This window comes from Danio rerio, chromosome 7 (genome assembly GCF_052040795.2).
Source record: "Danio rerio strain M-AB ecotype USA chromosome 7, GRCz13ab, whole genome shotgun sequence".
NCBI lineage: Eukaryota > Metazoa > Chordata > Actinopteri > Cypriniformes > Danionidae > Danio > Danio rerio.
This window is the reverse complement of record NC_141027.1, coordinates 26,392,489-26,408,357: the sequence shown is the minus strand read 5'-3', so window position 1 is coordinate 26,408,357 and position 15,869 is coordinate 26,392,489. Positions and strand designations below refer to the sequence as shown.

Sequence of the window (15,869 nt, the reverse complement as noted above, 5' to 3'; positions counted from 1 at the left end):
TGATGGTCTTATGTACAGTGAATCAAGTAGAATTTTTGTGTGATTCCTAACAACAGCCAATATCACAGCACTGTAAACTCATTGTTAACTGCGGACCTTTCTATTTTTTTCAGGGCATGTACTTACGGGTGTTGTTTTTGCAGGTGCGAGCCAGTGTGTAGGTGCAGGTGCCCATGTAACTGTAGTATTTGCCATCAAATGTTGTGTAATGTGGATCACCAGAGATGACACAGTCTTCAGATCCTGAGGGATTGAGAAATTACAGTTTTAACATTTGCTATAGTATTTCCCCAAATAGTATATTGTATAATGAATAACGAATTATCTGTATAGTTAAAGCATTTCTGTGATGCTTAGACCTATTTGCAAGTAATTTTACTAAATGAAATAGAGTGCTTACCTAATGGGTAACAGCCAATTATGCCACCCTGTACATCACATTGTTCCATTGGTGAGCAGCTAGAAGTGTTACAAGTAAGGCCGGGGGGATCACACTTACACCGTAGCTCACAGTCTTTAGTGTAGAACTCTTCACCTGGCTAAATCCATGCAGAGAGGAAATGCTATGTTAGTTTGATGAAAAACACTAGTTCCGAGTGTAACAAACCATAGTTCAATATTATAATAAATTTGTTGTTTTATAGGTTTTCTTCACCTTATAATAATTTCCATTATAGCTGCAGCCACACGTGTCTTCTTTCACACACTGGCCAGCACTAAGGATGTATCCAGGGTCACAAACACATCCTTCAGAACATGGTCCGGTGCACTGACTTGGTGGAATTGGCGTACAGGAAGGCTGGCAAACTGGGGCGCATGAATCATAGTGACTATTGGGTGGGCATTTCAGAGCTGCAGAAGAAGAGAAAGTTTGTTAGTGGCACATCATTGTAAAATGGTAAGAGAGACACAAGACAAGCTGTTCATTTCATTACTTAAAGTTTATGGTTGAGACATATCTTATTTCAGACTTACGACAGAAGGTGCTGTTTCTCCAGGGTCCAATTGTGACGCCACGGTCCTGACATTCATTGACGTACGACTCTATTGCTTCACACAATGCTGAATGAGCTCCGTCCAGCTCACACACATCAAACAGACAGTTTTGGAAGTAACCCTATACACACATGAGATTATGATCTGTAAGTATCTGTTGCATAGTTAAAATTATGATCTAAAACAAATGAACTCATTTTCTCACATTGGGGTTGACTTTTGGATGGCAAACAGCAAATGGTCCTTTGTTGTCCAATATGATGCCACAGTAAGCAGGACCTTCGTACAACTCCTGTTCAGCATCTGTACATCCTGGATTTGGGCCGACCTCTGGCTTGTTACAGCTGAAAGACAGAATTGAAGGTAAGTTATCTATGATGTGATTTAACAGAAAGCATAACAATTTTAGATATAAAATTAATTGAATTGAATGGTGCCTTACTTAGGGTCTGTGTTCCAGCTGTGACCAAAGTCACTGGGGCTTTGGACCAGTTCCCCAGTTGGGGTCTGGAAGTCATCCTGAGGGTCTCCGTTGTAGTCTCCACACAGTCCACAGAGTTTGTCCTCATAACTGTAGAACAATCACAAGCACAGAGACATTTTAAAAGTGAATCAGTTAATAAAGTTCTAAGATTTGTATAAGAATCAAACTCACTCCTTGATAACTTTAATGTCCATATGGTGGTTTCCATCATAACGAACTGTGACTCCAAAGTTCAAGGCCACTGTGTAGTGCTTGCCGGACATAAAAATATCTACACCAGCAACAGGACTCAGAGGAATGTTGACATTGGTACCATTAACCTGAGAAAAAGTAGACAGTTGCTCATTTGAATGTGCTACTAAATATGAATACCCTAAATGCATTGATATAACACTTTACATATGAAGAATTAATAATTCCTTAATAGAAACATCATAACTTTTGTTGAATTCTTTTACCTGCACAGTTCCTCCTTTCAGAATAGACACTTTCACTCCCAGTGCATGAACATGAACTGCTTTTACATAGCTGATATGAAGATTGTTGTAGCGATTCTCATTGTCTGTGTATACGGCAAAGTAAGGCACGTCTGTGCTGTTACAGGGTTCAGACATCAGGTAAGAACAGTTTCCCATGAAGTCGTAGCGCCGCTTATCAAAAGTGGTGTAATGGGGGTCACCAGAAGCGATGCAGGTAGAGGTTCCTATGAGTGAAAAAATATTTTTGTGTAAATAAAATAAATTCCAACTAAAATACTGAATATAGGAGATCATATAAAATTGCTTGTGTTTGGGTATATACGAGCTATGATGCAACTATTAAAAAGTAAATAATTCATATTTATTTGATATTGAACCAACATTAATTCCATGTAGCTCAATGCTTGTTATAGCTTGTATTTTATTGTTGGTTTTGCTTGCGGACCAGCATCCTTTTAGTGTTGTGTTCAATCAAGTTTGGACTGGTTTAGCAGATCCACCAGTGTTCTTGATTCTCATGCAGACATGCTGGATTTTGAGCATTGCTACCTTTCTCTCATATCAGATATAGTATTTGTAGATCATGGGAGTTTTGTACAATACCTTTAGGATAGCAGCCGTGCACTCCACCAACCTCCCGACATTCTTCAGTCACAGGGTCACAGGTGTTGTCCACACAGTCGAAAGTGTAGTTGCCGGCACAGCGACACAACTTTGAACAGCCGTTTCCAAATATGATCTCGCCAGGCTGAGAGTAAATACAAAGCAAAGTTTAGAAGTCTGACTTCCCAGAACTGGATTAAAGTGCAGCATCACAAGAATGATAACTCTTGTACCTCAAAGTAATTGTTGTCATCATCCAGACATCCACACTGCTCAATAGGAACACAACGCCGGCCACGGAAAACAAAGCCTGGTTTACAGAAGCAGCCACTGATGCAAGAACCAGAGCAGTTGGTGGAAGGTTCTGCACAGCTAGGAATACAGGCTGGGCCGCACTCAATGTACTCTGAGTCTGGAGGGCAGTTCACTGTTGGAAGACATGAATGCCTATGAATTTGTGTAATTTATTACCAAACAAAATACTGAGGGACAGAGATAAAACAAAATGTGGAATAGTTGAAGAACTTTACACACTCTGGAGTTGGTTTAAAAATAGTACCATGTACTCTGTATATTTATGATATGACAAGTAAACTTTTTAAACTACTAAACTGCATGTTCTCTAAACATGCATAACTAGTACTACAACCTACCACTTGGTTTGCAGATGTAGTCTCCATCTTGAAGTTGGCAGGTTTCATCAGGAAGACAGCTAGTGTCATAACACTTAATAGATCCTCCTCCCTCACAAGTGCACTTCTGCTTACAGCCCTCCAGATACCAGCTCTCGTTAACCTAAACATCACCACATTGAAATGAATATAGTTCATCATGGTTCCATTGTTTAAATCAAAGATTGATCATATACCATTTTAAACATGTATTCTACAGTGCAAGAGGCTCAAGAGTTGGCCCCAGTGTTAAACTCACTGGATGGTAGGAGCCTGAAGAATCCACACAGCCACAGTCTTTAACAGGAACACATTTGTTGCCACTGAGGATGAAGCCGGGGTCACATTCACATCCCTCTACACACTTTTCACTGCAGCCCGGTGGTCCATTGATACCCAGACAGGTCTCTGGGCAGGAGCTTACACACATGGAGTAGTGGCTGTTTGGAGGACATACCAAAGCTGTAGGAAAAATGAGAGCAAATGCCATTAAATGATAAAAAGTTTAGCTTTGCTATTCTAACCTGTTCAGTTGAGTTCTTTACATTTCTATGTTATGAAAGTTGAAAACTGTTTTGTCATTAGGAATGTAAGTCTTGCATGGACATTGTAAGACTTGCCACACATTACTGCTTTGTCGTCTGTTTAAAACATTAAACTCCATATGCAATGTGACTCAATATAGGCAGGTTAGACTTACGGCAGAAGTCTGGCTCTCTCCACTGATGGACAGGAGCACCTGCACTCAGGCAAGCATCAGTGTAGGACTGAAGCTGATCACAAAGAACCTGCTGCAACCCCTGATAGCGGCACATATCAAACACACAGCTCTGGAAGAAAGGCAACGGGTTCACCACCTTGATACAGTCTCTGTGAGGAGCAAATGTAAGAGAAAGAGTTCAGTAAATTAGCACTACAAGTGTTTTGATGTGTCATGTTAGAAAGAGTATGAAGAATAGAACATTAATATTTTATGAACCATGATACTTCATTTTAGATGAAAGGATTCAACATTTTTTATAATCAGTATTTTGAAAAGTGTTGTTTCATGTTCTAACCTAAATGGTCCATTTGTGTCAGTTATTTTCCCACAGTTCTCCGGTTTTGACACCTCACCCTCCAGCACAGGATCACAGGGTGGTTGGGGTCCAGGGTCAGGCTTACACCTAAAAGCACAACATTGTCATCAAACATATGAAGTCAACCTAATCCTCAATCATTGCTCTATTTCTACTGTTGATAAAATGAAGAAGAGTAAAAGATACTGACGTTGCGTCCTCATCTTCCTTAGTTTGCCAGCTGTCGCCAAACAGTTTTGAGCTGTCAACTTGGGTGCCATCTGGCTTAGTGAAGTCATTATTGGGGTTTCCATCATAGTCCCCACACAGTCCACACATCTGGTCATAGTAGGAGCTGAAAAAATAAATAAGAAAGAGATTAATGTAAAGAGATTCATTTCCCCAGAGATGCTTTTTGAAGAATTTACTCAAGACATGTAACCCTTAAAAAATCAATGTGGGTCTTAAGTTTTTCTCCCAAATGCTTTGGTTAATAGTGATTCATATAAGAGACTGTTTTCAAAGTTTCAGTACCTGGGAACAGAGATCTTGGCATAATGGTTGCCATCCCACTGCACTTTTAGGCCAAAGGGAGTTGTAAGGATTACATATTGTCCAGCAAGAGACAGAGAAATGAGTGGAGATGGAGAGTGAGGCAGAGTCACCCTGAGTCCATTCACCTGTATGTGTGGAAAATAAGTGGATTAAAGGCTAATGCTACACCTGAAAAGATGGAAGAACTATGAATTTTAGTTATTTTCCTTTAAAAGTGGGGTTGTACTGGTGATAATTAGTTAATAAGAGTGGCTGTGAATACTGACCAATGTCCTCTGGTTTTTCATCATTGTCACAGTGATACCGTCAACAGTCACATACAGTTTTCTCAGGTAGGAAACGCCAGAAGCTCCTCTCTCTTCATTTTTACCCTCTATGGAGAACCAGGGGCCTGTAGAACAGAGAGAGTTGTTTTTTAAAAGGGAGATAATTATCTTATCTCTTAAATCTATAGAGGTTTATTAAAGTGAACAAACATAAACTAATAACCAAACTGCTTTAATCAGAAAATTGTGATTTGTTTTAATACTTTGTTTTGGCCATAACCTACCAGTGTTGTTTTTACAGGTGCGAGCCAATGTGTATGTGCAAGTGCCCATGTAGCTGTAGAATTTGCCATCAAATGTATTGTAATGAGGATCACCAGAGATGATGCAGTCTTGAGATCCTGGTTAGAAAGAACAGAGATAAAGAAAAGAGTTAAAGTTGAATATGGGCAATGTAATATTTTATGTAATGTGTGCAAAAAATAAAAGTTCTCACCTAATGGGTAGCACCCAGTTATACCGCCCTGTACATCGCATTGTTCCATTGGTGGGCAGTCAGCAGCATTACAGGTAACAAATGGAGGATCACATTTACACAGCAGATCACAGTCTTTAGTGTAGAACTCTTCACCTGGCTAAATCCATGTAGAGAGGAAACACAGTGTTAGTCTGATTACAAATACCAGTTAACTGACTAACAAACCATGGTTCATAACACATGTTTTCCTCACCTTATAATAATGTCCATTATAGCTGCAGCCACATGTGTTTTCCTTCACACACTGGCCAGCACTGAGGATGTAACCTGGGTCACAAACACATCCTTCAGAACATGGTCCGGTGCACTGACTTGGTGGAATTGGTTTACAGGAAGGCTGGCAAACTGGGGCGCATGAATCAAAATGGCTGTTGGGTGGGCATTTCAGAGCTGAAGAAGAAGAATATGTAATAATTAAGTGACTTTAATGATTTATTTACACAGTTTGTAAAATTACAATATGTATTTTTATTATTTCAGACTTACGACAGAAGGTGCTGTTTCTCCAGGGTCCAATTGTGACTCCGCGGTCCTGACATTCATTGACGTACGATTCTATTGCTTCACACAATGCTGAATGAGCTCCGTCAAGCTCACACACATCAAACAGACAGTTTTGGAAGTAACCCTATACACACATGAGATTATGATCTGTAAGTATCTGTTGCATAGTTAAAATTATGAACTAAAACAAATAAACTAATTTTCTCACATTGGGGTTGACTTTTGGATGGCAAACAGCAAATGGTCCTTTGTTGTCCAATATGATGCCACAGTAAGCAGGACCTTCGTACAACTCCTGTTCAGCATCTGTACATCCTGGATTTGGGCCGACCTCTGGCTTGTTACAGCTGAAAGACAGAATTAAAGGTAAGTCATCTTTAAGTAATTATTTTAGATGTTAAATTGAATGCGTTGAATGGTGGGCCTTACTCAGGGTCTGTGTTCCAGCTGTGACCAAAGTCACTGGGGCTTTGGACCAGTTCCCCAGTTGGGGTCTGGAAGTCATCCTGAGGGTCTCCGTTGTAGTCTCCACACAGTCCACAGAGTTTGTCCTCATAACTGTAGAACGATCACAAGCACAGAGACATTTAAAGGTGAATCAGTTTATAAAAGTTCTAAGACTTGTCTAAGAATCAAACTCACTCCTTGATAACTTTAATGTCCATATGGTGGTTTCCATCATAACGAACTGTGACTCCAAAGTTCAAGGCCACTGTGTAGTGCTTGCCGGACATAAAAATATCTACACCAGCAACAGGACTCAGAGGAATGTTGACATTGGTACCATTAACCTGAGAAAAAGTAGACAGTTGCTCATTTGAATGTGCCTCGCTTAACTGCTTATATCAAAAAGAGAATAACTCCTTAATAATAACATTGCAAATTTTGTTCCTTTCTTTTACCTGCACAGTTCCTCCTTTCAGAATAGACACTTTCACCCCCAGTGCATGAACATGAACTGCTTTTACATAGCTGATATGAAGATTGTTGTAGCGATTCTCATTGTCTGTGTATACGGCAAAGTAAGGCACATCTGTGCTGTTACAGGGTTCAGACATCAGGTAAGAACAGTTTCCCATGAAGTCGTAGTTTCGCTTGTCAAAGGTGGTGTAATGGGGGTCACCAGAAGCGATGCAGGTAGAGGTTCCTATGAGTGAAAAATACCTTTGTGTCAAATAAAACAGTTATCTTTGACTGGCAATGTCCTTTGTATTTAGAGTTGTTTGTTTTTACCTTTAGGATAGCAGCCGTGCACTCCACCAACCTCCCGACATTCTTCAGTCACAGGGTCACAGGTGTTGTCCACACAGTCGAAAGTGTAGTTGCCGGCACAGCGACACAACTTTGAACAGCCGTTTCCAAATATGATCTCGCCTGGCTGAGAGTAAATGCAGACCAAAGTTTAGAATCAAGTCTGAGGTTCTAGAACTGGATTAAAGTGCAGCATTAAAAGAATGATAACTCTTGTACCTCAAAGTAATTGTTGTCATCATCCAGACATCCACACTGCTCAATAGGAACACAACGCCGGCCACGGAAAACAAAGCCTGGTTTACAGAAGCAGCCACTGATGCAAGAACCAGAGCAGTTGGTGGAAGGTTCTGCACAGCTAGGAATACAGGCTGGGCCGCACTCAATGTACTCTGAGTCTGGAGGGCAGTTCACTGTTGGAAGACATTAAGGACTGTTTATCTATACATTAAATTATTTTTAAAAAATATAAAAACTAACAAACTTACCTGGTGGTGTTGGCTTTGGGGTTGTTGGCTTGGGCGTTGTGGGTTTTGGTGTTGATGGACTCTGTGTTGTTGGTTTAGGTGTAGTGGGCTGAGGTGTGGATGGTTTTGGTGTTGATGGACTCTGTGTTGTTGGTTTAGGTGTAGTGGGCTGAGGTGTGGATGGTTTTGGTGTTGATGGACTCTGTGTTGTTGGTTTAGGTGTAGTGGGCTGGGGTGTAGATGGTTTTGGAGTTGATGGACTCTGCGTTGTTGGTTTAGGTGTAGTGGGCTGAGGTGTAGATGGTTTTGGTGTTGATGGACTCTGTGTTGTTGGTTTAGGTGTAGTGGGCTGAGGTGTGGATGGTTTTGGAGTTGATGGACTCTGTGTTGTTGGTTTAGGTGTAGTGGGCTGGGGTGTGGATGGTTTTGGAGTTGATGGACTCTGTGTTGTTGTTTTAGGTGTAGTGGGCTGGGGTGTGGATGGTTTTGGTGTTGATGGACTCTGTGTTGTTGGTTTAGGTGTAGTGGGCTGGGGTGTGGATGGTTTTGGAGTTGATGGACTCTGTGTTGTTGTTTTAGGTGTAGTGGGCTGGGGTGTGGATGGTTTTGGTGTTGATGGACTCTGTGTTGTTGGTTTAGGTGTAGTGGGCTGGGGTGTGGATGGTTTTGGTGTTGATGGACTCTGTGTTGTTGGTTTAGGTGTAGTGGGCTGGGGTGTGGATGGTTTTGGAGTTGATGGACTCTGCGTTGTAGGTTTAGGTGTAGTGGGTTGTGGTGGGGATGGCTTAGGTGTTGTTGGGGTTACTAAAATAAAACATGAAACCAATCAATAAACCACTGTATTATCTTTGAACGATGTATTATATGACAATAAGCGCATCTAGATTTTGATACTTACCCATACATGTGGTAATGCAGACGCTATCAATTGCAATATCTGTCTGGACTGTTTCACCATAAACGCCTACAATTACGAACTGAAATGAAATATGAATTACAGTGTAAACATGCAACTTGTTTACAACATTTATGAAAATTGTAATTGCTTTATTATTTTGTTGGTCATTGTCAAAGCTCAAGCATCATTTGCAAATCATAGAATACAACTGACCTGCACTGTACCAGGTGTACCAGTGTAGCGAACACTTGCGAGTTTCCAGCTTTGACCTTGGTTTCCTTTGAGACTGAAAATTGGGACTCCAAGTGCCCCACCTAAAACATAATATTGGCCTTTGAACTTACAGACTTTAAACTTCAACACCAAAGAGCAACTTTAAATCCAAGACTTGTGAATCTTACCAGCTGTGACTGCATGGACATTAAGCTCCATGTTGGCAGCACTACCGTACATGTAATAATGAAAGTCCAGCTGTAGGCAACCAGAGATTGATGTGGAAGGGCTCCAGAGCTGAGCAGATTCCCCTTCGATACTAGAGCTGGAGTCCAATAACAGGTACGACCCCACTGAAAACAGTTTGACAATATAGTGACTGTTAAGATAAAAGCAGCACTAAAATCATTATCTAGATCAAAGGACAGGGTGAAATGCTGGACTTACATCCTGGTTTGGAAAAGTCATCATCAGGACCAGTGTCTGGTGTATCTGTCTGTCCGGTCCAGTGCTCCCAACCAAAGATTGCATCATCAGATACCTCATTTGTCCAGCCACAGTAGGAATTATCATCATCAAAATCACACCCTGCAATACAGCCTGTATAAAAACAAATGCAACATTATATACAAAATCATTCTACTATGTATTGTGTATCTTTGTAATGTAATAAAGGTAGTATAAAGTACCAGCACAGGCTCCCTCGCTGATCACAATGTTATCCAAAGCAGTATCACAAAATGGAGACTCCCCGCGCATTGCTTGAAACACAATCTAAAAGCAAAAAAAAAAAAAAAAATGACATTAAAACTGACTGCTGGAGTCACTAAATTTATTCTGTCATCACAAACTTCTAAATCGGTGTTGTCAGGGATTTTAGGAAAATTGACCATGATACTTTGACAGCTTTGAAGGGAGTGTACTCAGACATGAGTTATGATTTACAGAACGGTAAACATACAGAGTATGTATTTAATTTCAAACGTTAAAGCTTTATGCTTACCTGAGCAGTCTGTCCGGCTGGTATGGGCACTGTGATGGAAGCTCTAAGCCATGACGGGCTCTGTATGCCAATTTTTTGCCACAGTTGTTCCTCAGAGCCAGGTCGTTTGGCCAGCACAGTCAAAGTGTTAGTATGATCAACACCATACATGAAGTAAACAAACTGTACACAGATCTCTGCAGGTCCATTTGTTATGGTTGGGCTGAGAAGGCGTACTTTCTGTCCATTTATATTGTTGTCAGCCTCATGGTATATGTAATACCCATCTATGGCAGAGAATTGTTTGGTTTACAATCAATGAGAGAATGGAAATTAGCAAAAAGTGTTCACATAGGTTACCTGAAACACGTTATGCTGCATGTCTTTGGACAGTGAATGTACATTTTGACTGTGATTTGTTATTTGGCACTTATACTCACTTCCATCTGGATAGTCTCCATCAGGTCCAGTGCCTTGGCTTGGAGTTGGTCCATAATGTCGTGTCCAGTCACCATTATCTGCTGTGTCTTGTTGAAAGTTGCAGAAAGGGTCGTCATTATCGTTGAAGTCGCAGGAGGCCAGCACTGTTTGAAAGACAGATATTTCATAAGACATTTATGTTTTTCGTTGCCTGGAATTGATTATACTAAGAATTCTGATTTTAGATTACTTATTTCAAGAGTTCACGATTCGCTATAATGATTGATTATATACCATGTTTGGCATACTGTTCCTAGAGAGCCCTGAGCTCATAAGATCCTTGAGCCTGGGTCTCACTCTCGTTTGTAAGGCAAAAGGGGAGTTTGAGCTTATTTTATGGCTAATGGCAATTAGGAATTGCTGATTAAGAGCTCATCAACGGTGCCAATTTGGTTTGGTCAGTTTATCTATTACGCATGTTTTTGGATTGTAGGAGGAAACCGGAGAACCCGGGGGAAACCCACATGGGCACAGGGAGAACATGTAAACTCCACACAAAAACATCTAATTGCCGAGTAAGAATTTGAACCAATGACATTTATGCTATGAGGCAACAGTGCTAACCACTGTGCTGCCATGCCACCCTGTCGAGGAAAGAAGGGAGGAGTAGGGCGGTGTAAGTGGGGATTCTTCAAGACAAAGATAACCAAGGTAAGAAACTGATTATTTATAGTGAGTTAGGACTCATCCGATTGGTGAAAGCATGCGTTGCTAATACAGGACGAGCTGTGGTTAATCATAAGCAAGTGATCCTCTCAAAATTAGTCTATGAATAAACTTCACTTAAAATCAAAAGCAGTCCTAAAATGAGGAACAAGTAAAAGTGGTGTATTGATCCTGTGTTACATGCCATAAATGTTCTTTATGTTTATAATGTGTTAGTAATGGACATGGACCTTAGATATGCTTTATGGGGGCCTACTGTACTCCACCCATTTACAACCAGTTTCCATGTCACTTTGTAATCATATGTGTCTTTGCTTGATTGCATGCATGTGCGAACATTTTGTGCTGTGCAAAGCTTTTTTTTTTTTTTTGCAACAGTTCAAAGTCTCTGCACAATATTCTTTAGTATAAATGGACTTAATCAAATTTGCAGTTTTGTAGGATAAGATAGTAATTGGAAAAATATCAAAAATTATATTGTAGTTTTTTATTTATATTTAAAAGTTCTTGAATATTAAAAAAAGAATGAAATGAATAAAGTCAGAAAAAATTGCAATGGTTGGAATTCCCTAGTTAATCATTGCGCTTATGATAAATTTCATTTACTTACCAGCATTTCTCTCTGTCACATCATGTCTATAAAAACACACAAAAATAAAAATTTTAAAACATTTATTTCCTTTTAAAAGATTTAAATAGCTGCAAAATCCTTCAAGAATTTCTTATCTACAAAGACATAAAAGTGGAGTAATTCAATTACATAATAGCAGTCATCGCTGTAGCATTTATCAGCTGTTTCCATCATAATTATCAGATTATCACAGTGTAAGATCAAAGTTGCTTTTTTAAATTAGATGTTAAATGTTTAATTACATTTAAATAAGACATGTACAGAAGGAACTATTATGCTTTGATAATTCATCAGTGCTGTGAATATAATTGAGAAACAGCTAAACTTTTTACGTTTTACAATCTAAATATTTCACATTCTAACATTAATTCTCTTGTCAGCTTAGTCCCTTTATTAATCCGGGGTCACCACAGTGGAATGAACCGCCAACTTATCCAGCAAGTTTTTACGCAGCGGATGCCCTTCCAGCCGCAACCTATCTCTGGGAAACAGCCACACACACACTACAGACAATTTAGCCTACCCAATTCACCTGTACCACATGTCTTTGGACTGTGGGGGAAACCGGAGCACCCGGAGGAAACCCACACGAAGGCAGAGAGAACATGCAAACTCCACACAGAAACGCCAACTGAGCCGAGGTTCAAACCAGCAGCCCAGCAACCTTCTTGCTGTGAGGCGACAGCACTACCTACTGCGCCACTGCCTCACCTTCTAACACTCTAAATGTCTCAAATGTAAGTTATTTTTAGAAACATGCGGCTCTACTTAAATTACACTAATAATTATTGTATTCAGTACTTAATAAATCATATACTTGGTGTAGATAGATTAATATTATGAATTATATATTATATAATATTATTATTATAAATGCATTTGCATATAATAGGAATTTGCATATTATACAAACATAATTGATTAGAATATGTACATTCTTCAGCCAGTACAGTACATCAGATAATTGACTAAATCTGACTCTTAATAGAAGATTGAAATCCACATTACTGTTCATATACAATGCCGAATTACTGATTCAATTATGAGAATCTCACCTGTTTTTGTTGTCTTCAATGGTAAAGCAACCTGTTATCCATATTAAAACTAGTATTAACTCCAGACGTCCCATGTCTGGATTAATGGATGGTGTTAGGTTGACTAAGACATGGGTGAGAACGCTTCATGAGTTTATAAAGGGTCGGTTGCATGGTCAGTTAGGCAGGGCATGTGGAGGTGTGTATCAGTTTTTATCACTTTCATGAATATTATTTTACATGGCTTATTGCAAAACCAGTTTTAGTGAATCAGTAACTGTTTGTGATAGGACCAGGGTGTGTTCCCCGTGTTAGATCCTATGGGCGGGAACATTTATCAGAAGATGCAGTGGAGTTCAACACATACAGTACATAGACCTTTGGTTTCAGCTCTCAGAGCAGGAATCCCCCATGTGTTTTATCACTGTTTTGTACAGTCCGTTTTTAAGTATTCTTGACAACACTGGGAGTTCATTGCTGACATCATTAAGCATCATTCATGAAATAGTCATTTGAGTAATATATAGTTCTAAAATATTAACATGTGTAACAGAGGCCAGCTAGTAAAGTGCTGTGCAGGTAAACCTCACTCCTCTGAACCCAAAAAAGTGCTTTAGCGACAGACGCTAGAGGCCATGGTCTTTAGACTTGTTAGAGCAACCGACTTCATGCAGAAAGTTGCCTGTTTGATCCCAGCTCGAAGGATTGGATTGGTGTAGGATTGGTGGGGTTAGATAGGTGTATATATATATATATATATATATATATATATATATATATATATATATATATATATATATATATATATATATATATATATATTCTACAGCTTGATTTTTTTTCTCTTAAAGCATTTGAGAATTTTCTTGGCTGTGTTTTGCATCATTGTCTTGCTAAAATGTCCATTCTGGTCTCATTTTCATCTAGATGTTAAATATTAATTTTACTAATGATGATGGGCAGAGGATTGCTGAAGAACTACTGAGAGATTTCAGCTGCTATCTGGGCTTTCTCAGCCATTCTAGGTGAAAGCCCAGACAGCAGCTGAAATCTCTCAGTAGTTCTTCAGCAACCTTTTGCCCTTTGTCATCGAGGATTTGGATTTCAAAAGCATTTGTGTCTTATGTGTATGCTAATGCAAAGAGATGTGTCTTTAATCTAATTTAAAAATGACAAAGTCTGTCTGCTTCAAGAATTGTGCTAGGAAGGCTGTTCCAAAGTTTAGGTGCCAGATTTGAGAAAGAGACCGCCTACAGTTGATTTTGATATTTTGGGAATAATCAGTTGTCCAGAATTAACTGAGCATAGTGGACATGAGGGGTTATAGTACACCAGGAGCTCCCTCAAATACTGGGGAGATAAGCCATAGCCGTTCAGGGCTTTGTATAGTAGTCAATAAAATGTAAAAATGTATACAATATTTAATAGGGAGCCAATGCAACGATGAAAGCACTGGAGTAATATGATCATTTTTCTTTGTTCTAGAAAGCACTCTAGCAGCTGCATTTTGAACTAGCTGAAGTTTGTTAATTAAGCCAATAGGGCAGCCGCTTACTAACACATTACAATAGTCTAACCGAGAAGTCATGAAAGCATGAATAAGCGTTTCTGCATTAGACAATAATAGCATATTTCGAAGTTTGGCAACATTTTTAGGGTGAAAAAATGCAGTTTTACAGATGCTTGAAATCTGGCCTTCAAACGACAGACTGTATCAAAAATCACCCCCAAATTTTTGACCAAAGATGAAGACTGAACTAGAATCCATCAAGGGTTAAATAGTGTTCTAGGTTTTTGCAGGTGAGGTTTTTGGGTCCAATAAGCAAGACCTCAGTATTATCTGAATTTAGTAATAAGAAGTTATTAGTCATCCAATTTTTAAAATCACCTATACAATCTGTTAATTTCTTAAATTCATACAAATTATCAGGTTGAGAGGAGATAGTTGTGTATCATCAGCAAGCTAACTCCATTTTTTTTAATAATATTTCAGCAGTATGTGAGGAGGAACTGTCTAAACTGATAAATTCATCAAAATCTGTGCTATTATTAAAACAATTGTTTTCAGAAGTTTCTGAACTTGTGCTTAACGTTTTGAATTTATCTCTACTTTAAGGATATGTTCCTAAAACTTTTAAACTAGCTGTCATTAAGCCTCTTATTTAAAAAACACAGCTTGATCCCTAAGAGTTAGTAAATTCATTTCAATTCCATTAAAATTCCATTTTAAACCTGCCTTTTCTACCAAACATACTAGAAAAGTCATATCTCCACAACTATGTTCCTTCCTACAGAGAAACACAATCTGGTTTAATTTGACCACAATCTGGTTTAATTCCATGTCAACAGCTCCTTTAGAAATAATTTTCCCAGAAAAAAAACACAACGTATTGAGTTCTTCTTTTCCCCACTGTAAGTAGTTATTGATAAGTACTAAAGTATTTGAGCTAGCAGCTAAAGACTAAGTATTAGTATCATCGCTGAGAAGTAAGCAGTCATCGCTGAGAAGTAAGTAATGTGTTAGTATCTCAAAAATAAGTAACGGAAATGTTACGCTGGTATGTTTTTTAATAAAAGTTAGAAACAGATCCATTCAGTTTCAGTTATTCAGATTTATTTAGGCAAGTTATCAACTAACAAAAGCTAAATTGTCAACTGAGATAATGACTCTTATCTTGAGTATTACTCCTGGTGCTAAATTAATGTTAATCTGTGGGAATCACACTTATGTCGCCGAGATTCCACCCTGTTCTCTGATAACGTCTGTATATGTTTATGATGCCTGTAAAAAGAGGCGCCCTGAGAACGATGATCCGAATCAGGTCCAGCCCATCAATGTGAGCCACTAAAGTGTGAAGAAAGAGAAAAATTAAGCTAAATTCACCATAAAAGATCACCCTTTTCTTCACATACTTCATTATCGCAATCCATTTGTTGAAATGGCTTACCCAGATATCAGATACTAAAGAACTGTTGTGATTAGTACGCCATGAACAAACATCATAATGATTTGTATAATGTTTAACAAATCTGACTGTGCATACTGATCCGCATTACATAATGTGTCTTAATGACTTTATTGTAAAGTTTAGT

General features: G+C 39.0%; 1 protein-coding gene across 3 annotated transcripts in view; it reads right to left on the bottom strand.

The window, feature by feature from the left end:
- The window catches only part of zanl (zonadhesin, like), a 42,141-nt gene extending 29,201 nt beyond the window's left edge, over nucleotides 1-12,940 (bottom strand). The window contains exons 1-37 of one of the 3 annotated variants that reach the window (NM_001365358.3): nucleotides 12,798-12,907; nucleotides 11,722-11,747; nucleotides 10,406-10,549; nucleotides 9,987-10,252; nucleotides 9,673-9,757; nucleotides 9,431-9,583; nucleotides 9,172-9,336; nucleotides 8,984-9,084; nucleotides 8,771-8,849; nucleotides 7,894-8,676; nucleotides 7,625-7,818; nucleotides 7,388-7,532; nucleotides 7,057-7,301; nucleotides 6,797-6,945; nucleotides 6,584-6,712; nucleotides 6,363-6,501; nucleotides 6,137-6,278; nucleotides 5,844-6,040; nucleotides 5,609-5,747; nucleotides 5,397-5,513; nucleotides 5,113-5,237; nucleotides 4,826-4,971; nucleotides 4,503-4,646; nucleotides 4,292-4,399; nucleotides 3,934-4,103; nucleotides 3,493-3,695; nucleotides 3,216-3,357; nucleotides 2,796-2,989; nucleotides 2,563-2,707; nucleotides 1,939-2,183; nucleotides 1,652-1,800; nucleotides 1,439-1,567; nucleotides 1,202-1,340; nucleotides 976-1,117; nucleotides 656-852; nucleotides 401-539; nucleotides 127-243 (exon numbers count right to left, since the gene is read on the bottom strand). In NM_001365358.3, coding sequence (NP_001352287.3) covers nucleotides 127-243; nucleotides 401-539; nucleotides 656-852; nucleotides 976-1,117; nucleotides 1,202-1,340; nucleotides 1,439-1,567; nucleotides 1,652-1,800; nucleotides 1,939-2,183; nucleotides 2,563-2,707; nucleotides 2,796-2,989; nucleotides 3,216-3,357; nucleotides 3,493-3,695; nucleotides 3,934-4,103; nucleotides 4,292-4,399; nucleotides 4,503-4,646; nucleotides 4,826-4,971; nucleotides 5,113-5,237; nucleotides 5,397-5,513; nucleotides 5,609-5,747; nucleotides 5,844-6,040; nucleotides 6,137-6,278; nucleotides 6,363-6,501; nucleotides 6,584-6,712; nucleotides 6,797-6,945; nucleotides 7,057-7,301; nucleotides 7,388-7,532; nucleotides 7,625-7,818; nucleotides 7,894-8,676; nucleotides 8,771-8,849; nucleotides 8,984-9,084; nucleotides 9,172-9,336; nucleotides 9,431-9,583; nucleotides 9,673-9,757; nucleotides 9,987-10,252; nucleotides 10,406-10,549; nucleotides 11,722-11,747; nucleotides 12,798-12,871 — 6,106 coding nt within the window. In that variant the 5' untranslated portion in view covers nucleotides 12,872-12,907. Of the gene's footprint in view, nucleotides 1-126; nucleotides 244-400; nucleotides 540-655; nucleotides 853-975; nucleotides 1,118-1,201; nucleotides 1,341-1,438; nucleotides 1,568-1,651; nucleotides 1,801-1,938; nucleotides 2,184-2,562; nucleotides 2,708-2,795; nucleotides 2,990-3,215; nucleotides 3,358-3,492; nucleotides 3,696-3,933; nucleotides 4,104-4,291; nucleotides 4,400-4,502; nucleotides 4,647-4,825; nucleotides 4,972-5,112; nucleotides 5,238-5,396; nucleotides 5,514-5,608; nucleotides 5,748-5,843; nucleotides 6,041-6,136; nucleotides 6,279-6,362; nucleotides 6,502-6,583; nucleotides 6,713-6,796; nucleotides 6,946-7,056; nucleotides 7,302-7,387; nucleotides 7,533-7,624; nucleotides 7,819-7,893; nucleotides 8,677-8,770; nucleotides 8,850-8,983; nucleotides 9,085-9,171; nucleotides 9,337-9,430; nucleotides 9,584-9,672; nucleotides 9,758-9,986; nucleotides 10,253-10,405; nucleotides 10,550-11,721; nucleotides 11,748-12,797 lie in introns of all 3 variants that reach the window. The other 2 variants (XM_087258558.1, XM_087258557.1) reach the window with 2 other exon arrangements.
- Nucleotides 12,941-15,869: the final 2,929 nt, after the last annotated feature.